This window comes from Pleurodeles waltl, chromosome 3_1 (genome assembly GCF_031143425.1).
Source record: "Pleurodeles waltl isolate 20211129_DDA chromosome 3_1, aPleWal1.hap1.20221129, whole genome shotgun sequence".
In the NCBI taxonomy this organism is placed as follows: Eukaryota; Metazoa; Chordata; class Amphibia; order Caudata; family Salamandridae; genus Pleurodeles; species Pleurodeles waltl.
Window position 1 is genome coordinate 1335088501 of NC_090440.1, and position 25818 is coordinate 1335114318.

The 25818-nt window shown below is 42.8% G+C and overlaps 1 protein-coding gene across 4 annotated transcripts in view; it reads right to left on the reverse strand.

Annotated features, from left to right (window-relative positions):
- PCSK7 (proprotein convertase subtilisin/kexin type 7) overlaps window positions 1-25818 on the reverse strand; it is a 188937-nt gene that overhangs the window by 42410 nt on the left and 120709 nt on the right. For 3 of the 4 annotated variants that reach the window (XM_069224707.1, XM_069224705.1, XM_069224706.1), the window contains 5 exons: window positions 14465-14632; window positions 12185-12292; window positions 11467-11560; window positions 7050-7206; window positions 4470-4564 (listed from right to left, as the gene is read on the reverse strand). In XM_069224707.1, the coding sequence (XP_069080808.1) occupies window positions 4470-4564; window positions 7050-7206; window positions 11467-11560; window positions 12185-12292; window positions 14465-14632 (622 nt within the window). The remainder of the gene's footprint in view (window positions 1-4469; window positions 4565-7049; window positions 7207-11466; window positions 11561-12184; window positions 12293-14464; window positions 14633-25818) is intronic. The other variant, XM_069224708.1, reaches the window with a different exon arrangement.

A 25818-nucleotide genomic window follows, 5' to 3' on the forward strand; every position in this document is an offset into this window, starting at 1 on the left:
GCCTTCAAAGAGTGCCTCTACTGGGTGTGGTGTATAGTGTACCCATAGATTTTGCAGTCGGAGTCCTTTTTAAGCTTATCTATGGTGCTATCTACCTCTGGTCTGAATAAAAGCTCCTTATCAAAGGGCATATTTAATACAGCTTGTTGTTGCTCAGGCTTAAATACTGAAGATCTTAGCCATGCATGTCTCCTGGTGATTATATTGGTGTTAACTCCCCTTGCTGCTGTATCAGCTGCATTTGTAGTGCATCTAATTGTGTTGTTAGAAATAGCATGTCCCTCTGCTCCTATCTGTATTCCCCTCTTTCCGGTGGAAGATACTGCAGCATGCCTTCCATCTGATCCCAATGAGCCCTATCATACCTTGGTAGGAGAACCTGTAAATCTGCAATCCTCCAGTGGTTGGCAGCTTGAGTAGCCACTCTTGCCTGCTGTGTCATATTTTTTACTTTCTTTGTCTGGAGGAGGACCATCTCCTGTAGACTATAGGCCCATTTTCTTGCTGCACTTACTACTATAGAATCAGGTGGTAACAGTACCCTAATAAAAACAGGATCAGAGGATGCAGGTTTGTATTTTTTTTTTTTTTTTTTTTAAATCAACCCTGGGTGTAATGATCCTTGCTTTTACGGGTTCTTTAAAAATGTCTTCAGCATGTCTGAGAATGCCTAGAAGCATAGGGAGCCGCTGGTACTCTTTGTGAGTAGATGTGAAAGTATTAAATTGAAAATCATCCTCAATGGGATCTGTATGCAATTGTATCTTATTATACGCAGCTGCTCTGACTGTTACTTCATTATAAGCAGTGGTATTTTCGTGGGGTGAAGGCTTTGCTGGGTATAAATCTGAGTCATTGGGGAGAATGGGATCGGGGTCATATATATCCCACGGATCTACCTCCTCCTGAGGATCACTTAAATCATCCCTATGTGGTGATTTGGATGATGCCTGTGTAGAGAACTGTGTTGAGTGTGCAGGTGAGGGTGGTGGTGGTGGTGGGGTAGAAGGAAGGGAAGGAGAATGTGGTGATGAAGGCTGAGGTTGCTGTGTAGCCTTTTGTTTCTCCTTCTATTTCAAAACTTTGATAGGTGTAGGCCCAGTGTCCAAAGTCTCCTGAAATGGCAGTTTTCTTTAATTGTTGGAGGAGGAGAGGCTACGATCCTTCCTGTTTCCTTGTGTATATGAAATTTGTGCTGTTTAGCGTCCATAACCTCTAAAATAGGTTGTATTTCAGATGACTCCTCATTAGCAGGAGAATATTTACTACTGACAAATTTGGATTCCGAAGGTTTCGATACGGAATGCCTGACTCTGACTGAAAATGTCAGCTCCAAAAGTGCTGTTATTTATTTTTTGCCTCTTAGGTGGAAAAGTCAGACTTTCGGCTTGGTACCAAAACCGATATGGCAGGCTGTGAGTTATATGCTGAATGCACGTTGGTCTTTTGTTTTGGTACCGAACCCAAGGGTTGATGATCCGAAGGTATTTTTCGGGTCTGACCATGGCCCAAAGGCAGTGGGGGACCGAAGACCAATACAGGAGTCTTTTTAATTGTCTTTGTTTGGTGTGACAGGGCTGATGTACTCACGTACTGCGCCGGTGGGATGGATTGACTGTTGACATCAGAATCTTCAATGGAGACGGCTACACAATGTCCTACCTCTTCTTGCACATGTTCTTTTCCAAAGATATTGGGTGTGTGTTCTGATGATTTGGATGCCATCTCTAGTCGATGTGTTCTTCGGTCCCGGAGAGTCTTTCTCGATCAAAATGATCTACAAGCGTTGCAGGTCTCTTCACTGTGTTCCAGAGACAGGCACAGATTACACACCAAATGCTAATCAGTATATGGACATTTGGTGTGGCACGAGGACAGAAATGAAATGGAGTCTATTCCATAAGCCTAACATTGTTCGATTACAATGTGTCAAAGTAGGGCCAAGAAGGGCGAGGTCAGCCAAAGGGCATGAAATCGACCCCAACTATCAAAATCAGATTAAATATAAAGAGTGGAAAACGCGATCAAAACTACACCATTGTTTATAGAAAGTTAGAATAAAGTTCAGAAGATACTGAACAGAGATCTACCGGAGCGAACCAGAACCAGACGGCAAACCAGACACCAGAAAGAAAACAATCTAACGAAGGACTAGATGCTCATGCGCACTATCACTGAGAGGAGGAGCCACTCGATCTCATGACTCAAAAACATTCTTCGACGAAAAACAACTTGCAAAACTCCGAGCCCAACACTAGATGGTGAACTTATGCAAAGCATGTGCACCTACCGCTGCACATGACATTGAACATATATACACTTCGAAACCCAATAGACTGTTCATGAACAATCCATTGATGAGCTCTCACTAAGGACTAAGATCTTGAAAATTGTAACTGTTGACTCAAGGAGCTTCCTTGGGGCAATGTTCTTACTTTGAGCCACTGTAAATAGAAAGAAGCACTAGAATAGGAGAACTGCATTACCCAGGTGGATGTAATTATGATGCAAAGCTCCTGGTGGTTCAACAGTGAACAAACTCCTACATTAATGTATTACACAGGTTTGATAACAATGATGCTTTATAATGTCAGCCCCTATTAGATTCAACATGTTTGTTGCTACACCTCACTATGTTCCAAGGGACAGATTTACTAACATCTAATGCAACACGGCAACCAAAATTGCTGCGCAGCATTGCATAAAAGAAAGCATGCAGAACAGCGCCATAGCAACCAAGATATTGTGCTATTTCTCAATACCTACTGCGTTATTGCACTTTAGGCAGCCTTGCACCATGCATACAGCCTTGCACCACAACTGATCAAACCAGATCTAACAAAAGTCAAATCTCAAACACTAAAGCAGTGACCAAACAACACAAATGTAACTGAAAGAAAAAATCTGTAATAAAAAAACATGCCAATAACCATAACTGAAAGCACCAGCAAATAATTATTAATTGTAAGCCAATTGCTAAAAAAAAAAAGTAAGCAACCTTTTAACACAAAGCAATAATCAAACACAACAAAGTAAAAGAAGAAGTTAAGTAATAACTGAGAAACACAAGCAACAGGCAGATAATGTGTGCCTAGCTGAAAAATAGGAGAAAGGGTCACTCTGTTTAGATCAACAGCTTCACTCCCTATTGATTCAGATGCAAGGTACTACTGCAGTCTTTTCACAGCATCCAAAAACCCTGCCAAACTCCCTCATGGCACCTGTGGACTCACTAGATGCTTTAATGCACCCTTTGCCTACTCCTTCACTCAGCAAGTGGTGTTAAACTTGCAGAAACAACTTGGAGCCCACACAGCCGTGCACTTAAGAGCTTTAACCTCCGCACTTGCCCTTCTAGATTTCTACTGCACAACAAGGCCAACAATGCAACCCCTTTATTGCATCTGTGATCAGAGGACTGCAACTCTGTATAATCAACTCATTTGACCTTCTTTTGCACGTAGGAACCTTTACATTGCCCTAAACTGGAATGTTTCAATCCTTTTACTGCTTTCACTGTCCCTTACGCCCTTCTCTGCTGCACTACTGACCCTCTTCGCTGTCACTACAAACTCATTTGCCTCTCTTCTGTAGTCATGGTTCCTAAAGAGCATCACAGAGCTCCTCCAGCCCCTGTACCGATCCCACTGTAAAACTGGGCCTTCCAGCACGACTACTGAACTCACGGTCCTTCAATTCACCATACACAGTCACTTCTTCAGCTTCTCCACTGCCTCCATGGCCGCTTCATAACTCTGGATTCTTAATTGCACTCCATCATTACAAAGAACACGTTTAATTTCTTACCTGCATGCCAGGCCCTCTGAAACAAATAAAAGAAAACATCCTTTCTAAAACATACAAGGCCCATTCCCTTTCACTAAATGAAGTCTCTTAGATAACCATACATAACTGCCATTAATAGAGCAGAACACCGAACCTATAAAACTTTACCAACCCTCAAATACTTCCTCCTAGAAGATAGTAAGCTCTGAACATCCTAGAGCCATAGCCAGGGCCACTGGAATTATGCTATTGTGCTGCTGCGGTGATTTTTCCATAGTTCTAGATTTGCTGCATAACCGATCACCGCCTGCAGATTGTAAGAAAAACATTTGTTTCTAGCTCAAACGGTTCAAACGTTACTAAAAATGTAACAATATTTGTTTCTGGGAATTGGAAGGCACTTTGTTTGCTGGATTGGTCCTCTTTCTGTTGCCTAATGTCATATTTCGGTGTTTAACTGGTAGTAATGAAATGCAACCAATGCCCATACAGTATTAGCAAGTTTGAAAATGGCGACATAATGAGGTAATACTATTACAAACTGTACTGCATCACACGCCTTTTCTTGCCGTATAATGTATTCAAACCCGACACATGATTTGGCCTTCTCCTGCAGCATAATTCAAGTAGCTCTGGTCATAGCTAACGCTGTAACTAGGTGGTCATTCTCCAGCCCTGCTCACCTGTGTCTATGATGGAGATCCGGTAAGTGCCTTCAGCCTCCTCCCCCCAGCACCTCACTGTAGAGAATGTCCAATCAACGTAGCCAGAAGAATCCCTAGAAGAAGGTTAGAGGCAAACATTACTGATGGAGCAGCTAGCTGCTTCTAGAAATATTAGCATTCATGGCTCAGTTTTGGATGAAGGATCTTGTCACTGTAATGTTATTTTTGAACCATAATGGTATGGCTTCGGTTTAAGGAGACATGTCCCAATCACTATAGTGTCGATATTGCCCCATTTTAATGAAAATGTGGGTAAATGTGACTGTTCTCTATCACTATAAAGTTGATGCAGCAGCAATTATGAAAAAGACCTGAGATCTTTAATCTTGTATTTTTACATTTGAGCAGATTCGAAAAAGGTTAAAAACTTGTTTGTTTGCTAATACGTATGACATCACTTGGTGAATCCACATGAAATATGGCAGACATTGAACATGTGTGTGTTCTAAAGGCATTTAAAGTGTCAGTCAAAACCATCCAGGGGAGGGGCAGGGGAATACCATTAGTGATATAATTTAGCATGTCATGATTGATGCAAAATGTGAGATCATAAACAGTGCTTAAGGGGTGGCTCCTTATCGTTAGATTACTAAACCATAACTGGCAAATATCCTGTTTTTATGTATAGTTTGTAAACATAAGAGCACCATAAAAGTGTATTTCTCAGTGAATTTCTGAATGTATTTTAAACATACACTATGGGCTTATAAATTAATCATAACTTCGCTTTAACCTTTGTTTTTTGGGGAATATTTATTACAATTTTCTAAGAAAGTGTGAGGCATTTAGCTAGAGCTTTCTCTAGGCCAGATCTAAACAAGCTGACTAGCATAATCCCACCAGTGCCTACAATATCTGTCAGTCCACACAACCAACTGCAGCAGCTGTCCAGGAAAAATATCAGTGACACCCAGCAGCCACGTTTAGCTGCCTCTGCTGTCCTGGAGCAGAGAATAAGCCGGTTCAAGGAAGACGAGCTGTTGCTGCCTTGCTGCCAAAGTGTATTCTTGTGTCCCACAATCCAGATGAGGTGCAAGAAAACTTCGAGTACTGAGCAGTGTGTGTGTGTGTATGATGCCATTTTGGCATCAGTGATGCGCTGCTGGTAAGTGCAAGTGAGGATGGGAGGAACATCTTAAGTTGAGACAAGATAGATAAGGTGGAGTTTACTAGGAAGAAAGCTACAGCTCTAGAACAAGAATAAAATAATGGATAGGTGGTTTTTGGTGCACAGAAGTTGTATCTACTTTTTCATAAGGGGCACGGGTTTAACATGGGAGCATCAGTTACACATGCATCAAAGCGCAATTAGATTTCCCAATAGGGTTCGTGTAGTATTTGATGGAATTTGTAAATCAGTTTTTATAATGGATATTCTGCTTAATTTAAAATTAAGGTACATCATTGTGTGTATGAGACCAACTCTTGTGCATATTTAGGCCTGCTCACATTGTCATTGGTACTGTGTTTGTAGGGGAACATGCATCTTCTACTGTGATTTCGTTTTTTACTGTTGCGCAGCCACACTGGATCAACTCTAGTGACCATGATCAGTAACTAATAGATTTTGTATGGCAATAGAGCCGTTAATAGTTTGGAGGCCTGTGTTGCTTTCTCGGGTAGATTTATGTCCAATTTCCCTGCTGGGTGGCTGCAACACATAGTCGTATTTGCCGGGAACTGTCCTACTATTTAAATGTATTTCAGGTGGTGTCATTCTGGCAGGGACTGTGAAGGTCAAAAAGGAGCTATGTAAGCTTACCTTTCAAGCCTTATTATCATCATGGACTAAGTTGCAAGCTTCATATTCACTGCTGTTTCAATCTGACATGTTAGGACCAGGGTACTGTTTAAAAAGCATGTAAGTGTTTCAGCTTGGCTTTTAAGGGGACAATAAAAATTACAGGGTAAAGTTAACAATGTAACATAATTTGTTTCCTTCAAAGTACACACTAACTCTCTGTAGTTCTAGTGCAATGAGATTTGTTCAAGTGGAAAGTTAGTGCTGTGTTTCCTGTATTTAACTGAAGGTCAGTTTATTTTTAGTATTTTACTTGTGGGAAAGTGAGTGTGGGATTTACATTACTCACTGTTTTTGTTGCTGTTTGGCAAAGATTTATTTTTATTTTAAAAACTGGCATTTGGAGCACAATGTCAATGTTAAGCTTGGAAATACACAGTTTGCAAGAGGTGTTATACTTGGTTATGGTACTGCAGTTAAACTTGAAAGAAATATTTCAGTTGTTGGGAATTTTGTGTTGTTTATGTGTACATATGTACCTCTTTATTAAGAATTTGAGGAGAAATGGTTTAATTGCACTTTGTTGGCCATGCTGTGCATCGACGTAACTGTTTTATCATATTGCAATGTAATGCAAGAACTGTTGCACTAAGGACACTAGCCGTTAGATCTCATCCTCACTGCGAATGCCATAATGTAAACTACAATACAAAGTGTTGTGAAAGCAGGAGCCAGGGTCAGGACACACACATATATGCAGGCATTACTTGTGCAGTTTTTGTTTATGGGGTACATACGTGTCTATGCTACGGATAGCTCCGATGAGAGAGGAGATGCCACTTGGACAGAAGAGTTTGATCTCCAAGTTGCCACGGCGTGGATGAGTTATCGTTACTGTCACAGCCACATGCTCAAGGGTCTTAATGGCAGACTGTTCCAGATCTGCAGCTGTAACTAGGGTCAAGTGAAAGAAAGAGGTCACTGATACTACCCAAGGATCAACCACAGCTGGCCCACCAACAGATGCCATTGCCAAGAGCCATTTCCACCACGACATGCCCTCACAAGAGGTTGCCATCAACAGCACTACTCACAAACACCAGTTGTCCACGCGAGCAATGGATGTCCCTGCCAATAAGAGTCTCTACCAAATGTTGCCATGCAAAGAAGACCCACCCCCAACATATACTTGCATTAAAGGACATCCCTACTGGACACAACTTTCAAGAACACACAGTTCCTCCTACAACAAAAACATCTCCTCAGCCTGTAATGACATTTTACTACAAAACCTACAAGAATGCCCCCCCACCATTGTAAGAACTGCACCCCTTCAACACCTAGACCTTCCAACAACTGACCCAGTCAACAGCAAGACCAACAATTTTACCACAGGATGACCACGCCATTAACAACCCTCCCTAAATGCCTTAATAGTGGCTTGGTTTGCCTGTTTCTGCGTTTGCTGAAGGATCAGCCTTGCACTAGTCAGACTGAGATCAATGAATGTACTTCCTAGAACTATTAAATGTGCAAGATGATAAGGAATGAATATGCCAGTCACAAAGAGACTGATTTGCTCCAGTATGAATTTTGAATTCTCTTTATTTAGAGTCACTCTACTTTTCCAGGCTGCAACCCCTAAATTTGCCATGACTGGTTCCCATATGAGCAAAACATTTTGTGAGTCCATAGTGTGTCAATTTTCATGTGACAACTTAATGGATAGTGGATGATGTATCACTGGTTTGCTTTTATTAACAAAGTTAGAATAACACTGAGACTGCAGTGATTTGTAGATGAAAAGTCCAGGTCTGGAAACCATTTCCTTGATAAGATGCAGTGAGGAGGCCATCCTATAAACCTGCAGTGATGAACCAAGGCTCCCCTGGACAAGGCAAGGCAAGACAAGGCTTACTTGGAGGCTAGTGTAAAGGCTGGACAATACAAGCTAAAAAGGTACACACAATCAATAAAGATAAATTCTTAGATGCAAGTGTTGGCCCTAAATCCAAAACTTCTTTCATTTACAAATCAAGGAATAGAGTGAACAGATTCAGAAGCATCTAGCCCTTATAGTTCCTAAACAGAATAAAACACTGTAATGAAGATGGTCGCTACACCATATTAAATAAACAAGTCCACTGTCACCTGAGGCTTTGCAGAGTGTATGAAAAGCTCAGGTCCCAATGTTGCCAATCAATCACAACTACTGGTAACTAACACTAACTGGTGACAATGAGCCAATATTACAAAAGGGAGGGGTCAAAGCCACAAGGGGGTTTTAAATTATGTAACACTGGCAGGACTGTTGCACTCTAAAGTCTGTTGTGGTTTATAATATGACAGTGAGGTTTTTACTGTTGTGGTGGCAGTTTGTGTGTAACAGTCAGAGTTCAAGTACCAAAAATGTTTACTTGCTGTTACTTTGCTTTCTTTTGATAGCAGAGTGTCTCAGGCCTGGATTGGCTTGTGGTTGCACCCTGTGGTTATCCAGGGGACAAAACATTAATTATCAGGCACAGTGGAGTTTTTCTTTGCTTAGAAAGTCCCTTACGTACTCAGGCCAACATTGCATAAGGTTACGCAAGTCCTTGGGCAGGGGTATTTTCTTCTTCAATATGGGTCAGTTAAAGCTTACAATCACCACTGGACCACAACTTCACAAGTGTCAGAAGGGGGCATCAATTGTCCCACAAAACACTTGCAGCACATGTAAGGGAGTGGGGTTTGAAGGAGACCCGGTGAAGTAAGTGTATAGAGTGGGATAAAGTGATTATGCTGACCAGGCAGAATCACCACACAGGGCTGTTTACTTGCTCTTGTTGTGGCCCTCGTCATCATGTGAGATTCTCCTGGTGCTCACTCCGGACTGCTCATGGTGGGGCTTATGTTTCCCTTTCAGTGTGGATCATTCGACTTCTGCAACATTTAGCTCTGAACTTTAATATACACCATTAGCATTAATTTGCTAACCTGCGTGCCATGCATTTGCCAGCATTTGAGTCAGGATTTATTTTCTGTGCATGAAAGGAGTGTGCCACCACATAACCCATGGGTCTGTCAGCCTACGAGGGAATGAACTATAGATCTGCAGCCATGAGATATGAATGTGCTAGTACATGTTTGTAAGTCAAGCTATTGTCATCCTATAAACCGGTGTCAACTTGTAGCAAATCTCGTTTTACGATGAAACTGTCAGCCTAGGAGTCATGACATAGCCTAAGTTACAAATTTGTAAAACTATTTGTCAATGTTCAAACCACATTCCCCAACTTTTGCAGCATAGGAGACAAAAATGTGCCCACTGACTTTTTCTACGTGTAGGTAAAATAGATTTCTCACATAGGAGCTGGACAACCAAACCTAGTTCAAAGAACGAGGGCGATTAAGAGAATGAGATCTCTTGGAGAATAGCTGTCAGGCTTCAACACTAGATCAGGGAGCGCCACTGCTCAACAAGAAATAATTGCACCAAGGCTCACTTTTCATGCATTTTCTCTAGCTTTTACTACTGTGATAGATTCTGTTGTACATTTCCTTTTAGGGAAGAGATCAAATAATGTGTCCTGTGCCACAGCCATAGCCTAATGTTCTCAAAACATGTAAACCGGTTTCAATCATTGGAAAAAAACAGGATGCAGTGGAATGCCTCTTGTCACCTTAAGGATTACTTTTGTTGATGGTAGCCACTGAGGGTCCTATATAAGGTCAAGGCTCAGTGACTGCACATGAGTCACATATCGTCACTTAAACAAGTACATAGAATTCTTATCAACTTGATGTGTCACCGCAAAGTACAGCATGAATGACCTTGCCGCACAGCACACTTTTCATCTAGCGTGCAGTGTGAGTTGAAACACTGCTCTACACGTGGACTTGGGAAAGTGAAAGACTGAGTGAGGAGAAGTGAAAAACTGAAAATAATGACTTAATGGAGCAGACATGAAGAGTATGCACAGTCTTACACACTTGTGGATGTCCACAACTCCCTACCACTTCTATCCATTTCATTCCTCTGTACGTTTTTCTAGCTTCTTTCAAGTGCCACTTACTCCCCTGCCACATCGATGGCCAGTCCAACACTAACTACACGGAATTCAAAGTGGTGACTCTGCCACTGTAACCTTTTTGCACTGTGACAATATTTTTACTTCAAGATAGACCTGTCTGCCAACAACTTCTTGCAAACTATGTGCACCTACCTACCACTCATATCCGCCTACCTGTATCCCACCTGATTCTCTCCTCTACTCCTTATGTTCCTGTAATCAGACATGTTTTCTCACAGACTATGTGCACCGCGACGTTGATAACTACTGCAACTCCCTCTTCCCCTAGAAGCTCTTACTCAGAGATGTGTTGTTTACAGAGAGAACTCCTATTTCAACTCAGAAGCCCTAACATTGCCTAAAATGGGAAGAAGCCCGGCAGAGAACGAGCCTGGCATACGTCCATGGCTGGCAGCCAGAGGACTCGTATACAGATGTTTCAGAGATCAGACTGCCAGATTGCAAGCATTTATTACAACGTTTATGAGTGACTGTGCGGAAGAAACTGCATGAAAGGGTGAGAGAAGGTGACCTGAGGTAAGAGGTACGAGTCGTAGATGGACACAGAAGTATAATGTGAAAGATGGGTAAGCAAAAAGACAACGGGGCAGCAAGAAGAGGGCATATAGTGAGGTACAGACAAGTGAAAAGAGACAGTTAAAGAAAGGAACGGTAGAACAAAGGTATAGTAGGGTAGAGAAAGATAGCAAAGAACAGAAAGAGGTAAAGAGTGAGCGGAAGTGGTACATACGGAGGAACTATGGCAAGAGTTGGGTGAGACAAAAAAATGCAGTGCGTGTCTGGTAAAGAGACAGCAAGAAGTACATCCAGATGTAGGATGAGGAGTGGCGGCAGAAAGCATGGGCAGACAGACAAAGAATTAAGTAAGGAGCCAAAACAAGGTGAGGATTAAGAGAGAGGTTTAAAGACAGAGATATGTGGATTACAGAAGGACGTCAGGACTGAGGGACCAGTAAAGCAGGCAGTGCTGCAGATCAGGGCAGAGGGGCTGGTGCAACAGAAAATGTTGAAGTTCAAAACAGCAGAAGTGATGCAGGCCTGGAGCAGCAGGCAGTTATATTATTAGGTCAGATGGACTTGGACAGAAAGGGTGCAGATGATCATAAGGAAGATGTCCCACCAGTATTAATAGCCCACTCACCATTCCACACCAGATCCAGGTTCTGCCCGATGCTCTGCTCTTCCATCAATGTGGGGCTGGTATAGGAGGCCAAGTATGGAACAGACTCCCAGATCTAGAAAAGGAGGGCAGAAAGGACCATGAGAGAGACAGTACTCTAGCTTGGTAGTACTACCTCTTATTCCCAACGTCTTACTCCCCTTACAAGAGCAGGAGAGCCCTCAACCCACTTACTGTGTCAAAGTCACTTTACCAATTTCCAAAACTCTTAACATAAAGATGGCCCCTCCTGCCCCCTCTCCCATCTTTGCAATACTGTCCCTCCTTCCAATTCATGATCCCTCTTAACTTGGCAGTTGGTCCCCTTGTCCAGTCCACACTTTGTCAGCAGCACTCTCTTTCGGTTTCCGATCCAATTAGCATGACAGCTGATTAACTCTTGCCTCAACATCTTAACAGCATTGCACTCTCTTCTATTGTCCAATTCCCCCATAACATGGTAGGTCTCTCCATCCACTCCTATTGCCACAGCAGCATGGCCTGCTCCAGTTCCTGATACATCATATCAGGTCATGTGACCTTTCGTTCAGCCTCTTCATGCAAGCATTGCATCTTTCCAGCCTCTGATGCCCTCTATCATGGAGGGCAAGTCGCAGAGTCTCCTACATTGGAATAATTAATCATACTTCACAACTGCAGTTCTCTCCAACATGAGATGCTCCACCCTCTAGCCCCTCACCTTGGCTGCGTTGACCATCCTCCAAGCGTTGAGCAAGCCAAAGCCATGCTGGTGGCTGTGGCTGAAGCCGGCTCCGTTCCGCTCCCATATGGCATGGCGGTCCTCATACTGAAATGAAAAGGGATTGGTTGTGAGAAGGTGAGGGGCAACACACCTAGGATAAAGAGCAGGAGATAAGTAAGAGTGAGAGACCAAGCTGGGAGCAAAATAGGCTCTGCAAGAGTGATAAACTGTACATGGGTGGGGAGTCAGAGTAGGCCAGAGGTCTTTCCTTTAAAAAAAAAAAAAAAAAAAGCTAAGAGCACAGTTTGAGGCCTGAGGTATCAAATACCCTGATCTCATCTGCAGATCAGGTAAAGCACCTACATGACAGCCTCCACAACCATACGACTTGCAACATCAAAGTTCACATTTTTTACTAATAACATTCTGAAGAATTAGAGAAATGTGCTGATTTTAGTAATAGCTATGGATAGTCTGGGACCTATTGAAAGGGTACGAGCAGAGATCTTAGTATATAAGGAATAAGACCCAACAGTTATCCACTGCACAGACCGCACGAGACACCCCATATCTACAAAGACAAAGATTTCACCCTACCGATCTGTCTGTGTGCAGCCACAATGACAGTACCAAGCTCTGTGCATGAACACAAGCATCTTTTTTGAAATACTTGGGGACTAGAGAACAATCATAGCAAATTCTAATTAACTGACAGACAAACCGTTTCCTTTGTTAGCCCTGTCTGAAGAGCGTTAGCTCTATGACGTCAGAGACAATTTTGCACAGCAGAATAGCAATGAAGAAGGCTTGGAAAGTGCATGACCATGTGACAAGATGCCATTACCACAGGGTTATAGGCGGGGTATGTCACAAACTTTCAAAGGGTGCACGTTCCCATATGCAGTTGTGGTAATGAACTGGAAATAAGAGGATGCAGGGAGAGAGGGGCTTATATCATTACTTAGTCTGTGTTTTAAGAGTATAGTCCAGTAACACCCAAAAAATTAAAAAGACCCTGCCCTGAGAGGTTCTTAGTGCAGTGAAAGAACGGACTAGCCTTCCTTATTGCAGCAACAAAACACGCAAAACAAGTACTGAAAGCGTACCATGCAGCCTATTTTTTCCATGAGAGCTGCTCGGTGCAGGAACTGAGCAACAGCAGTTATTGATTAATTGGTCGGCTCTGGTAACAAGTGCCAGCACGATGCCAATAACAACACCAACAGCCTTGCCAAGGAATGTTGGCAACGTTGCATAAAAGGCCACGAAGCCTTGTTCAGAAATGCTATGAACATCTCATTTTACTTCCAATTTAATCCCAGGCTTTGCGCATGAGACAATCATCAAATGCCAGAACCCTCGTGAGCAAAGAACTGGGTCAAATAGGAACTAATAATATTAATACGTTTACTATACAAATGTACCCTTTTTAGGTCAAATATCTTTTCAAGACTGTTTTAGGTCTTCTTGAAACCTTTACAAACTTTGTGGCCTTGGCAGGATGTATAATATTTAATATATATAATTTATAACAGTTATTACGAGAAATAAATGCATCAGTGCGCATCTCGTGCGTGGTTATTTGAACAAATCTCAGTTTTCTCACAAAGCAGCTCCACCTTGTCCTCTGGTCTCCCTGAAACGTGCTAATGCAGGTGATGGATAGAGAAAGGGTGAACCAGCCCCGATGCAACCACCTCAGTCAAACTGCAGCTGCTCCAATCTGACTGCCATGTCGCATTCTCGGGGTAAAAAAAAAAAAAAAAAAAAACTCCGCTCGCTTAGAATTTGTTGAGTTAGGATTAGAGTTGCAGAGTATTTTCAGAAAATCACAAAAATGCACTTTCCCACGATAATCGGAGGATTTGAGGTTGGAATTACCTAACAAATCATGACTGACAGACTTATGATGGAACAATGATGGGGGAAAAAAACTTTAAATTAAGCCTACGTTTTTAGAAGTGGAACAGAGCAAAGTGGAAGACAAGCACCAATGTGTTGAATTATATTGTTACTATATCTTATGTGAATGAACATGAGTCGGGCATACTTCCAGAAACACTATTACTCTCATGGATACTTTGAAACAATTTCGAAGAAAAAAGCATGTTTTATGAATTGTTGTGGTGCGCTGCCACAGAACACAAAAGTGTAACAAAACATGTCAGTAGGTGGAACTACATTAGCGGTAATGTATGTCCCTGGCATGAGAAAGTGGAAGCTAGAAAGCCCCGTGTACCCCCCAGATCAGGCCAACAAGCATCCGGGTGCTCCTACCTTGGTGGCTGTGAAGACGATGATGTGCTGGACGTCTCTCCAGGTGAGACATGGCCGCACCTGAAGCATTAGCGCGATCATCCCGGCAGCAATGGGGGCTGCCGCAGACGTTCCTGTGTGGCCTTCCGTGCAGCCTGTGCCCTTCTGTAAATCCCAGTCTGAGGTGACCTGCAGGAAGGCATTGAACGAGGTGGGAATCAGGAGCCATGCAAGTGAAATACATATTTTAAAAAACGGCACAGTGAGTGCATCCCTTTAGAATCAAGTCATAATATAAAAAAACACTATCACTCAACATTTCTTTTCGGGATATACACGTAACAATAAAATAATACATAGAGACAAATTGTAGTATATAAAACAACATTATACGTTTCTTTGACAGACACGTGTTACAACAAAACTGCGTGTCACTTCAAGAAACAACTTATAATATTTATATTAAAAAAAGAATTCAAGCGTCTCTGTCGGTACCCTTCCAAACTGAAGAAAGTAACGCGCACGTGGTCCTTCGAGAGAAAAGAACCCCTATAAGAAAACAGCTCCGGGCGTCTCTTTCGAGACACACCCGTTCGAATAAATACAGCACACTTCCCTTCACGTGAAAAGATACAGTTTGAAAAAAAAAAACAGTTCTGTGCACTACGCCTACAACTCGGGGGGCTCTTCACTGCGCCCGGGTCGGTGCAGGGTTAGGAGGGGTGCGGCGCGCGAGATGTGAGGCTACGTGGCTTCTGGAATCTTCTTCCCAAGAAGGGAACTTCAGTGCACGGATCTTCGCAGCTTGGATGGCATTCAGAAATAGAAACATTAGCTCTGCTGTGATTACTAGGCATTTCCAAATATTTAACAAACAGGTCGCGTGACGGCTACCAGGCACGCTTTGTATACGGGTACCTGTGTTTTATGTATATACAGGTTTGCACCATCGACAAGTAAGTGAGGGAGGTGGGAGGGGCAGCATGGGTAATGTCGGCTCTACGTGTGCAGCTCTGTGCCCGACCAGGGCTGGAGGATTAATTATCTGCAGAGTCGTTGGCCACATATTAGCTCCACCAAATGGAAAAGGTGTCCATGTTACCAAGGGGTTCAGAAAAGAGTACAAACCCCACCATCTAACAATCCAATCAGTATTAGCGACAGGGGACTGCAGGACACGCAGGGCATTTATCACGAATACTTTGTTTTTTTTTCTGACTATTCCACAGAACCGCCACTTCTAAGTACTGTAAATAACGTGTTACTATTACCTAATTTAGAGAATCATTTCACCAAACTTGGAAAGGATGGGACGCCGAGAATGTCCTGGAGGACTCCAGGGCACCGCATGTCAGCAGCTACCGTTCAGCGCACTGAACCATCCTTGCCACTTTCAGCAGGAGGTTATGACTTGCAAAGGTGGAAAATCCCCAGGAGTGAAATTAATACACTGGTAATACTAGGGATCCGAAGCACTGACCTGGGCAGAGAAGTAAGGCCTGTCGCTCAAGTGCCAGAGTGGCATCTTGTCCTGGCTGCTCCTTAAAGTGAAACGCCAAGAACCATAGAAGTTGAATGCCAAGTATATTACTGCAGGAAGCCAGAACAGTCAAACTATGGCTCAGACCCGCACCGGATGGGATCTTATTTATTTTTCAACTTCTCCTGATGTGTGTACATTTGCTGCTGTCAGTTGAGCATAAAGGCCTGCGGACAGATTTGCTTGGCTAATTAAGTCTCAGTTTAAGACCCTTGGTAGGGTTCGCAAGGAGAAAGAAGTCGAAAACGTGTGCGCTCAAAGCTACCAACTTGATCAATCAAACATATACAAATATTTTTTCGAGCAGAGAAACTTCAAAGAGGTGGAAAAAAGGGCAAATGTGCCTGGAGAGAGAGAGAGTGATATTTGGTTACACTAGCACGAGCCTGACGTGCACACATATGTAGTTAGTATGGTAGGCGCTCAACACCGAGTGAAAGTGAGGCAGCGTGGTGCCCAGCAGTGTGATCAACCCTAACGGTCTACCCTGCAGTGTGATAGACGTGGCAAGTGCACAACATTGTATGATAAGTCTGCTTGATGCCCTGGGCTATGCAATCTGCCAGACAGGCATGCAGCTCTGTATGATCAGACGGGCAGGTGCTCAGGGCCCTGGGGTCAGGCTGGCAGGTGCCCTGTGCTGCATGCCCCATGTGTTCAAGCCTGGCAGATGCCCATGTATGTGTTTTAGAGAGATAAGCATGAAACACACTTAGCAGTGTGTGCGACGGGGATTGCAGATGCCAATAGCTGTTTGATACGATAGGTAGGTGTCAAGCACGGTATGATAAGGCCACCAGGTGTCCACTGCTTTGTAGGGGCATGTCTGGGACCCAGCATTTAGATATGTCACACTGACAAGGACTACAAACAACCTGTCTGACCTAATAGTTAATCCCATAAAGCTAGCTGGCCAGGAGAGGGTAAGGGCAAGTGTTAAATTGTGAGAGAAGTACATTAAAGTGTCACATTGACCTTTTGGGCACTGTTTTTCACACAGAGATCGACTTGAGTTCTTAACCACCAGATTCATGCTTTTTTCTCCAAATATTATTTTGGGTAGGCCTCGCCTGACCTTTTGGGTAGTTGAGCTGCAGATTCTCCAAACCGGCTAAGTTCCTAGTACCACCAACCAGACTTGCTTCCTAAATATGCCGCCACCTGCCTTGGACAGGACCTGGTTCCCTTGACCTACCCTAGCCTGGGGTTTACCCCATTACCTTGCTCCAATGCTGCCGGAATGGCACCTCTGACTACAGGTTTTCTCGCTTCCATGTTTTTCCTCTGCATAGATTTTATCTGTATGTGGCTTGGCTGCAGCCTACTTAACACAATGTTCTAGCCATTTTAAAAAGCTGCTGCTCATGTGATTGTTGGAATGGAAAACATTACTTACCTGTAAGGATTGGTTTGCTACTTGTAGCATTATAAGCTGACATGCAGTGAACGTTCATATCAATTAATCATAACTGTATTCGGTCACATGACCATTAAAGATGCATAAAAACATGAAAAACAATCATATTACACGGACCCATGAGAATTCCAGCCTGTACATATAAATTAAGTAAAAATCAAAATCATAAAACAAGCAATGCCAAGTTTGGGAAAGGACAAACATACAGAATGTCTCCATGGGAGAATTAAAAACTTCCTATGATAACGCATATTACAAAGTTCTTCATCAGTTTCAATGCTTGTGTAATGTGATTCAAGACAGCACAACAAATCACCGGGGACTCAAGGCGCTGTAAAAAGATTAGACCCTCCTGGTGATTATTAAAATGTCTATGTCTAAGAATTGGGCGTGGAAATCGTGACCTAGCGGTAGAATATAAGGTGCAGAAGAGAATAACGTGCTTAGTGGATTGTTGTGACCTTCCATCACATGGCCAACCCGGTAAAGTTTGGAACCATGTACCTGCGACAGGAAAGGCCGCTTAAAAAGTGGATCCTCTACCCCCAAAATCGGGTAAGATAAAATCTAAGCTCTAAATCATTAACTCTCGTCAGATATGGCTCCATACCCATGGTGGTAGATAGAGGCACGTATAACCCGGGTTAGAAAAGTATACTCGCCCACTCGATATGGCGAGTTTTATTTTATGAGGTGGAGCTATTTTTAGATTCCACTAGACCCTTCTGGGGAGTGGACAAAGAACAGGTGTTCTGTTAAGACAGAAATTGAATTAGTAATTACAATGCCTTTAAAATCTAATTCTTGTCACATTTGCTCTGTGTTCAGAGAGAGAGGTCAAAAGTCAGTTTGTCTTCTTGCAATGCAAATATTTTTCCTTGTGACTGCAGAGTTCCAGGATTTTGTAAGGTGAACTGCCTGACCTATGTGAAATGAAAGGCTTTTGGTATCAGGTGTTTCCTAACACACAACATTGATTTAACTAAGTCTACTTTACAAACATTTCAAAATATGTTTCCGGAGCTGTGAAAGACCATTTTTTGTACTGCTGTGTGATAAGCAAATATTTTAATAGGATGAAAAAAAGCCAGAACACTTACTTCACTTGGTGATGAGCAAATGATAAATATTTTCTGAAAACCAATTTTCACAGATTATTGTTAATACACTATATAGTTTTATCAGTAAAGCTGCAAGTTAGTGGGACGGTTTTTGGACATTTCTTGGAAATTTACTGTCTGTAAATGACAGTGGGCTACCACAACATGCTGTAGTAATATATGCATTAAAAGTGAGTGTTTAAACATAAACTGAGAAACACTCCTGCCCTGATGGCAAAGCTATTAGTAAACTAAGAGGCAAGTCATGCATGGATCATGTATACCCCATATGTAGGCTAGATTTATTACACATGGAGCAAACGTTTAGTGCATTCAATCAAACAAAAGAGGATTTTTTTTTTTTGACAGCAGAAATGCTGAACTCACATAGTTGAAGGTGCACTCATATGTGAGAATGAAGAAAAAGGCAACTGTAAAATACAATATTTGCTTAGGACCACACAATTTCAGACCAAAGGTCAAATACATTACAGTTAGGTCGAGTAGATTATTCAAGCTACTCGACCTGCAGGTCTAGTAACATTTGAATGATTTTTCGAGGCCTGATAACTGAACTGATGCCAAGTCCAACTTGCTCATAAACCTGTCCTCCTCTTCACTGGTTTTTAATGTTACAAGGTACCTCGTCCGGGTTGTCAAAGTAACTATTCAGACCAAGATCATAAAATATTTTCTTGATATAGTTAATCCAGAGAATGCCTTATGGATTGGATTGCGCAAGAAAACCTTTAACCATATTACAGGTAAAGTGTAATTCCTCGGAGGGCCAGATTTTAATCCACATCAGGACTGGGGCAAAACCAATCTGATCTTCCAGGTAATCCACCCCTAGTTCATTGTGGGTGATAAAACTTGGTGTGTTCCTTGGATTCCTCTAGTCTGTTCTAAGGATTTATTTTCTGCCCGTTGGAGAGGTGTGGGTTTTATATGGCCCCAAAGCCCTGCACCGTATGTATCTGCACTAAGGACTTTGCTTTTGTATAACGTAATCATTTCAGCTACCGGTTTATGTCCCAGTTTTCTAGAAAAACTATAATTGTCTCACTGGATGCCTCTATTCCCTGTCTTCCTTGGAGCATAAGTCTTTCGCACTGCCAATTAACACTAAACATAAAAACTAATTAGTTAAAACTTTAGTCTTTGGAATTTCTATACCTGCTATAAAAAAAAATCTTCTTGTCCGTGTATTTCTTAGGCCACGAGTTATGACATAAGATTTCTTGCAGTTCCTTGAGTTTTCGGATTCTCATAAAATAATTAAACCTTTATAAGAGTGACTGTAGCCCATTTGCCGTGCATCCTATCAGTATAGGGTCATCCGCATATAATAAAACTGGCAAGGGGTAGGAGCCAATCATTGGGACGTCACAGGTAAAATATGTTAAAAATATCTCCAAAGCAATAATATAAAACAGGAATAGAAAAGGAGATAAAATACAGCCCTGATTTACGCATCTATCAACAACGATAGACGGCGTGTAGTCTCCCTGTTGGGTATATTGAATTTTCATCTGCGTATTTTGACGCAGACTTCTAACAACATGTAGAAGAACAGGGTCTATCCCTGCCCTGCCATAACTTCCCATAAAATATCACTGTCCACTGAGTCAAAGGCAAGGGAGAAATCCATAAAGGCCAAATGAACAGCCCCCCTTCCTGGCTTTGATATATTTACCATGTATCAGAGATACATTTAACGCCTCTTCTGTAGTACCTAATCCAGGAAGGAACCCATATTGGGTTTAAAAAAAGAAGGACTTTTCTTCAACCCAGGCTTTTAATTTGGCCAGGATTACTCAACCAAAAGTTTTTCCAGGGACCTGACGCATGGAAATAGGCCTAAAGTTGGAGGGGGAACTCCTTGCGCCTTTTTTTTAAAAAACAGGAATTATTATCAATATCCTTCAAGTCTCAATCGGACTACCCTTGGCCAACCCTCTGAAAACATTAGTGATCAGTGGGGCCCAAAAATCAAGGTTGTGTTTAAACAACTTGGCTGGGACCCCATCTGGGCCTGGTGCTTTCCTTGTTGCGGAAATAACAATTGCGTTTCACATCTCGACTACCAAGATCGACTCCCTACATTTAAATAGCTTTGCTGCTCAAACAGGGACAATGAGCTTAGGTGAGGACCGATTGTTACAACAGGATAAAATACCTGAAATGTGCCCCACCCAATCTTGTTCCCGAAAGTGTCATTCCATGCTTGTAGGCTGTTTTCTTGAAAAAAGGGCAATTAATTACTTCTCAAAATGCCCAGTTATCTTTCAAGAGGGCTGCAGCTTCCAAGTCTTCTCAAGCTCTTGCTCTAATCTTGGCTTTCCTGTTCGCTATTAATTGCTTGTAGGCCCGTCTTGCCTGCCATTCTATATTGTGGTCTCAAGGGACTACTTTTGTTGCTTTTTTTAATGCTTTATAAGCTATTGTGCAGTTCCGGTTAAACCATGATTGGCCAGGAATGAAAATGTCACTTACCCAGTGTACATCTGTTCGTGGCATCAGTCGCTGAGATTCACATGGTATGCATGAGCTCGCCATCTGGTGTTGGGTCGGAGTGTTACAAGTTGTTTTTCTTCGAAGAAGTGTTTTCGAGTCACGGGACCGAGTGACTCCACCTTCTGTGCTCATTGCGCATGGGCGTCGACTCCATCTTCGATTGTTTTCCCCGCAGAGGGTGAGGTAGGAGTTGTACTATAGTAATAGTGCCCGCGCAATGAAAAATGTAAGTATGTACCTATTAAAGGATTAAGTAATATATATACAAATGTACAAAATTGAAGGTAACTTCTGAACTGCTACAGGCTTCCGGGGAGGTGGGTGGGTCCATGTGAATCTCAGCGACTGATGCCACGAACAGATGTACACTGGGTAAGTGACATTTTCAGTTCGATGGCATCTGTCGCTGTAGATACACATGGTATGCATAGACTAGTAAGCAGTTAGTTCCCCATAAGCGGTGGTTTAGCCTGTAGGAGTAGAAGTTGTCTGAAATAGAGTTCTTAATACAGCTTGACCTACTGTAGCTTGTTGTGCGGATAGCACATCTATACAGTAGTGTTTGGTGAATGTGTGAGGCGTAGACCAAGTGGCTGCCTTACAAATTTCTTGCATTGGGATGTTTCCTAAAAAGGCCATTGAAGCACCTTTTTTCCTTGTTGAATGTGCCCTGGGAGTAATGGGCAGTTGTCTTTTTGCTTTAAGGTAGCAGATTTGGATGCATTTAACTATCCATCTGGCTATACCTTGTTTTGATATTGGGTTACCTGCATGAGGTTTTTGGAATGCAATAAATAGCTGTTTAGTTTTTCTGATGTTCTTCGTTCTGTCAATGTAGTACATTAATGCTCTTTTGACATCTAATGTATGTAGTGCTCTTTCAGCCACAGAATCTGGCTGTGGGAAGAATACTGGTAGTTCTACCGTTTGATTTAGATGGAATGGAGAAATAACTTTTGGTAAAAATTTTGGATTAGGTCGTAGGACGACCTTATTTTTATGTATTTGTATAAAAGGTTCTTGTGTTGTGAACGCTTGAATTTCACTTACTCTTCTTAGAGATGTAATGGCGATGAGAAAGGCAACTTTCCAGGTGAGGAATTGTATTCCGCAAGAGTGCATGGGTTCGAAAGGTGGGCCCATGAGTCTTGTTAGAACCACGTTTAGGTTCCATGAAGGAACAGGTGGTGTTCTTGGTGGTATAATTCTTTTAAGCCCTTCTATGAATGCTTTGATAACTGGTATCCTATACAAGGAAGTTGAATATGTAGTTTGCAGGTATGCAGATATTGCTGCAAGGTGTATTTTAATAGAAGAGAAGGCTAGCTTTGCTTTTTGTAAATGGAGCAAGTAATTTACTATATGTTTTGGAGTTGCCTCTAGTGGTTGTATCTGATTATGATGGCAGTACCAAACAAATCTTTTCCACTTACTTGCGTAGCAGTGTCTAGTGGATGGCCTTCTGGCCTGCTTTATGACTTCCATACACTCTTGGCTAAGTTGAAAGTGTCCGAATTCTAGGATTTCAGGAGCCAGATTGCTAGATTCAGCGATGCTGGGTCCGGGTGTCTGATCTGTTGGTTGTGTTGCGTTAACAGATCTGGTTTGTTGGGCAGTTTGATGTGTGGTACTACAGACAGATCTAGCAGTGTTGTGTACCAGGGTTGTCTTGCCCACGTTGGTGCTATTAAAATGAGTTTGAGTTTGTTTTGACTCAATTTGTTTACTAGGTAAGGAAGGAGAGGGAGAGGAGGAAAAGCGTAAGCAAATATTCCTGACCAGTTCATCCATAGGGCATTGCCTTGGGATTGCTTGTGTGGGTATCTGGACGCGAAGTTTTGGCATTTTGCGTTCTCTTTTGTTGCAAATAAGTCTATTTGTGGTGTTCCCCAGAGTGTGAAGTAGGTGTTCAGAATTTGTGGGTGGATTTCCCATTCGTGGACTTGCTGGTGATCTCGAGAGAGATTGTCTGCCAGCTGATTCTGGATCCCCGGAATAAACTGTGCTATTAGACCAATTTGATGGTGGATTGCCCACTTCCATATTTTTTGAGCTAACAAGCTTAACTGCGTTGAATGTGTTCCTCCTTGTTTGTTTAGATAATACATCGTTGTCATGTTGTCTGTTTTGACAAGGATGTATTTGTGGGTTATGATTGGTTGGAAAGCTTTTAGTGCTTGAAAAACTGCTAATAATTCTAGATGATTTATATGCAGTTTTGTTTGATGTATGTTCCATTGTCCTCTTATGTTGTGTTGATTGAGATGTGCTCCCCACCCTGTCATGGAAGCATCTGTTGTTATTACGTACTGTGGCACTGGGTCTTGGAAAGGCCGCCCTATGTTTAAATTTATACTGTTCCACCATAGAAGCGATAGGTAAGTTTGGCGGTCTAGCAACACCAGATCTAGAAGGTGACCCTGTGCTTGAGACCACTGTGAGGCTAGGCACTGTTGTAAGGGCCTCATGTGCAGTCTTGCGTTTGGGACAATGGCTATGCATGAGGACATCATGCCTAGGAGCTGTAGTATTGTTCTTGCTTGTATTGTTTGGTTTGGAGACATGTGTTGAATGACCCTGTTGAAATTGTGGATCCTTTGTGGAGTTGGCGTTGCTACTCCTTTTGTCGTGTCTATTATGGCTCCTAGATATTGCTGTACTTTGCTTGGCAGAATGTTTGATTTTGCAAAGTTGACGGTGAACCCTAGATTGTAGAGGGTTTGTATGACTTGATTTGTGTGGTTTGAGCATTGTGTGAGCGAACTGGTTTTGATTAGCCAGTCGTCTAGATACGGGAACACATGTATTTGCTGCCTTCTGATGTGTGCAGCGACTACTGCTAGGCACTTTGTGAATACTCTTGGAGCGGTTGTTAAACCAAAAGGCAATACTTTGAATTGGTAATGTATTCCTTTGAATACAAACCTTAGATATTTCCTGTGTGATTGATGGATTGGTATATGGAAATATGCGTCCTTGAGGTCTAGGGTTGTCATGTAGTCGTGTTTTCTGAGCAATGGTAACACTTCTTGTAGTGTGACCATGTGAAAGTGGTCTGATTTGATGAATGTGTTTACTACCCTGAGGTCTAGAATTGGTCTCAGTGTTTCGTCCTTTTTTGGTATCAAGAAGTACAGTGAATAAACTCCTGTGTTTATTTGTGTGCTTGGTACTAATTCTATTGCATTTTTTTGCAGTAGTGCTTGAACTTCTATCTCTAGAAGTTGTGAATGGTATTTTGATAAATTTTGTGATTTTGGTGGTATGTCTGGAGGGAATTGCATGAATTCTATGCAATAACCATGTTGGATAATTGCTAGGACCCATGTATCTGTAGTTATTTTGTCCCATGCTTCGTAATATTGATGTATCCTCCCCCCCACTGGTGTTGTGTGGGAGGGGTGAGTGACGTGTGAGTCACTGCTTGTTGGTAGTGGTTTTGGGGCTTTGAAATCTTCCTCTATTCCTAGGAAATTGCCCCCCTCTATACTGGCCCCGAAAACCTCCCCTGTACTGTCCCTGGTAGGTGGGCGGTGCGGACTGTGAGGTGCTAGCTTGTGTGGCCTGACCCCGAAACCCTCCTCTAAAAGGTGTTTTGCGGAAGGTGTTATAAGATCCTCTGCTCTGCGGGGAGTAGAGTGCGCCCATGGCCTTGGCAGTGTCAGTGTCCTTCTTGAGCTTTTCTATAGCTGTGTCGACCTCCGGACCGAACAGAAGTTTCTCGTTTACTGGCATGTTAAGCACTGCCTGCTGAATTTCTGGCTTGAATCCAGACGTTCTGAGCCATGCGTGCCTACGGATGGTAACCGACGTATTAATGGTTCTTGCGGCCGTGTCTGCTGCATCCATGGAGGAGCGTATTTGATTGTTGGAAATGTTTTGACCCTCCTCAACAACCTGTTTTGCTCTTTTTTGCAGATCTTTTGGGAGATGTTCAATGAGATGCTGCATCTCATCCCAGTGGGCTCTGTCGTATCGCGCTAGCAGCGCTTGTGAATTTGCGATGCGCCACTGGTTTGCTGCTTGGACAGCAACCCTCTTCCCGGCTGCATCGAACTTCCTACTTTCTTTATCTGGGGGAGGTGCATCCCCAGAAGTGTGTGAGTTTGCCCGTTTTCTGGCAGCCCCTACCACCACAGAGTCTGGTGGCAGCTGAGAGGTGATGAAGACAGGGTCCGTAGGAGGCGCCTTATACTTTTTGTCCACCCTAGGCGTCACTGCCCTACTTTTAACTGGCTCCTTGAAAATGTCCTTTGCATGGCGTAGCATGCCTGGGAGCATCGGCAGGCTTTGGTAGGAGCTGTGGGTTGAGGAGAGGGTGTTAAATAAAAAATCATCCTCTACTTGTTCCGAGTGTAGTTCCACATTATGGAATAGAGCTGCTCTAGCCACCACTTGCGAGTAGGCTGTGCTGTCTTCCGGTGGTGATGGCCTAGTTGGGTATGTGTCTGGGCTGTTATCAGACACTGGTGCGTCGTACAAGTCCCACGCATCCTGATCTTGGTCGTCGTGGCTCATGGCGGTGTGAGCTGGCGAATGTGACGGGGTGTAAGTTGGCGAAGCCGGAGTTACAGGTGGAGGCGAGGGAGGAGGTGTTACCTTTTGTGTTGTTTGTTGCTGAGGAGTAAACTGAAGCGTTCTCTTTCGTTTGACAGGTGGGAGGGTACTGATCTTCCCAGTCCCCTGCTGAATGAAGATACGCTTTTGCGTGTGATCCACGTCAGTGGATTGCAGTTCTTGTTCAAATCTATGTTTCTTCATTTGAGAAGACATAGAATGCTCTTCGGTATAGGAGCCAGAA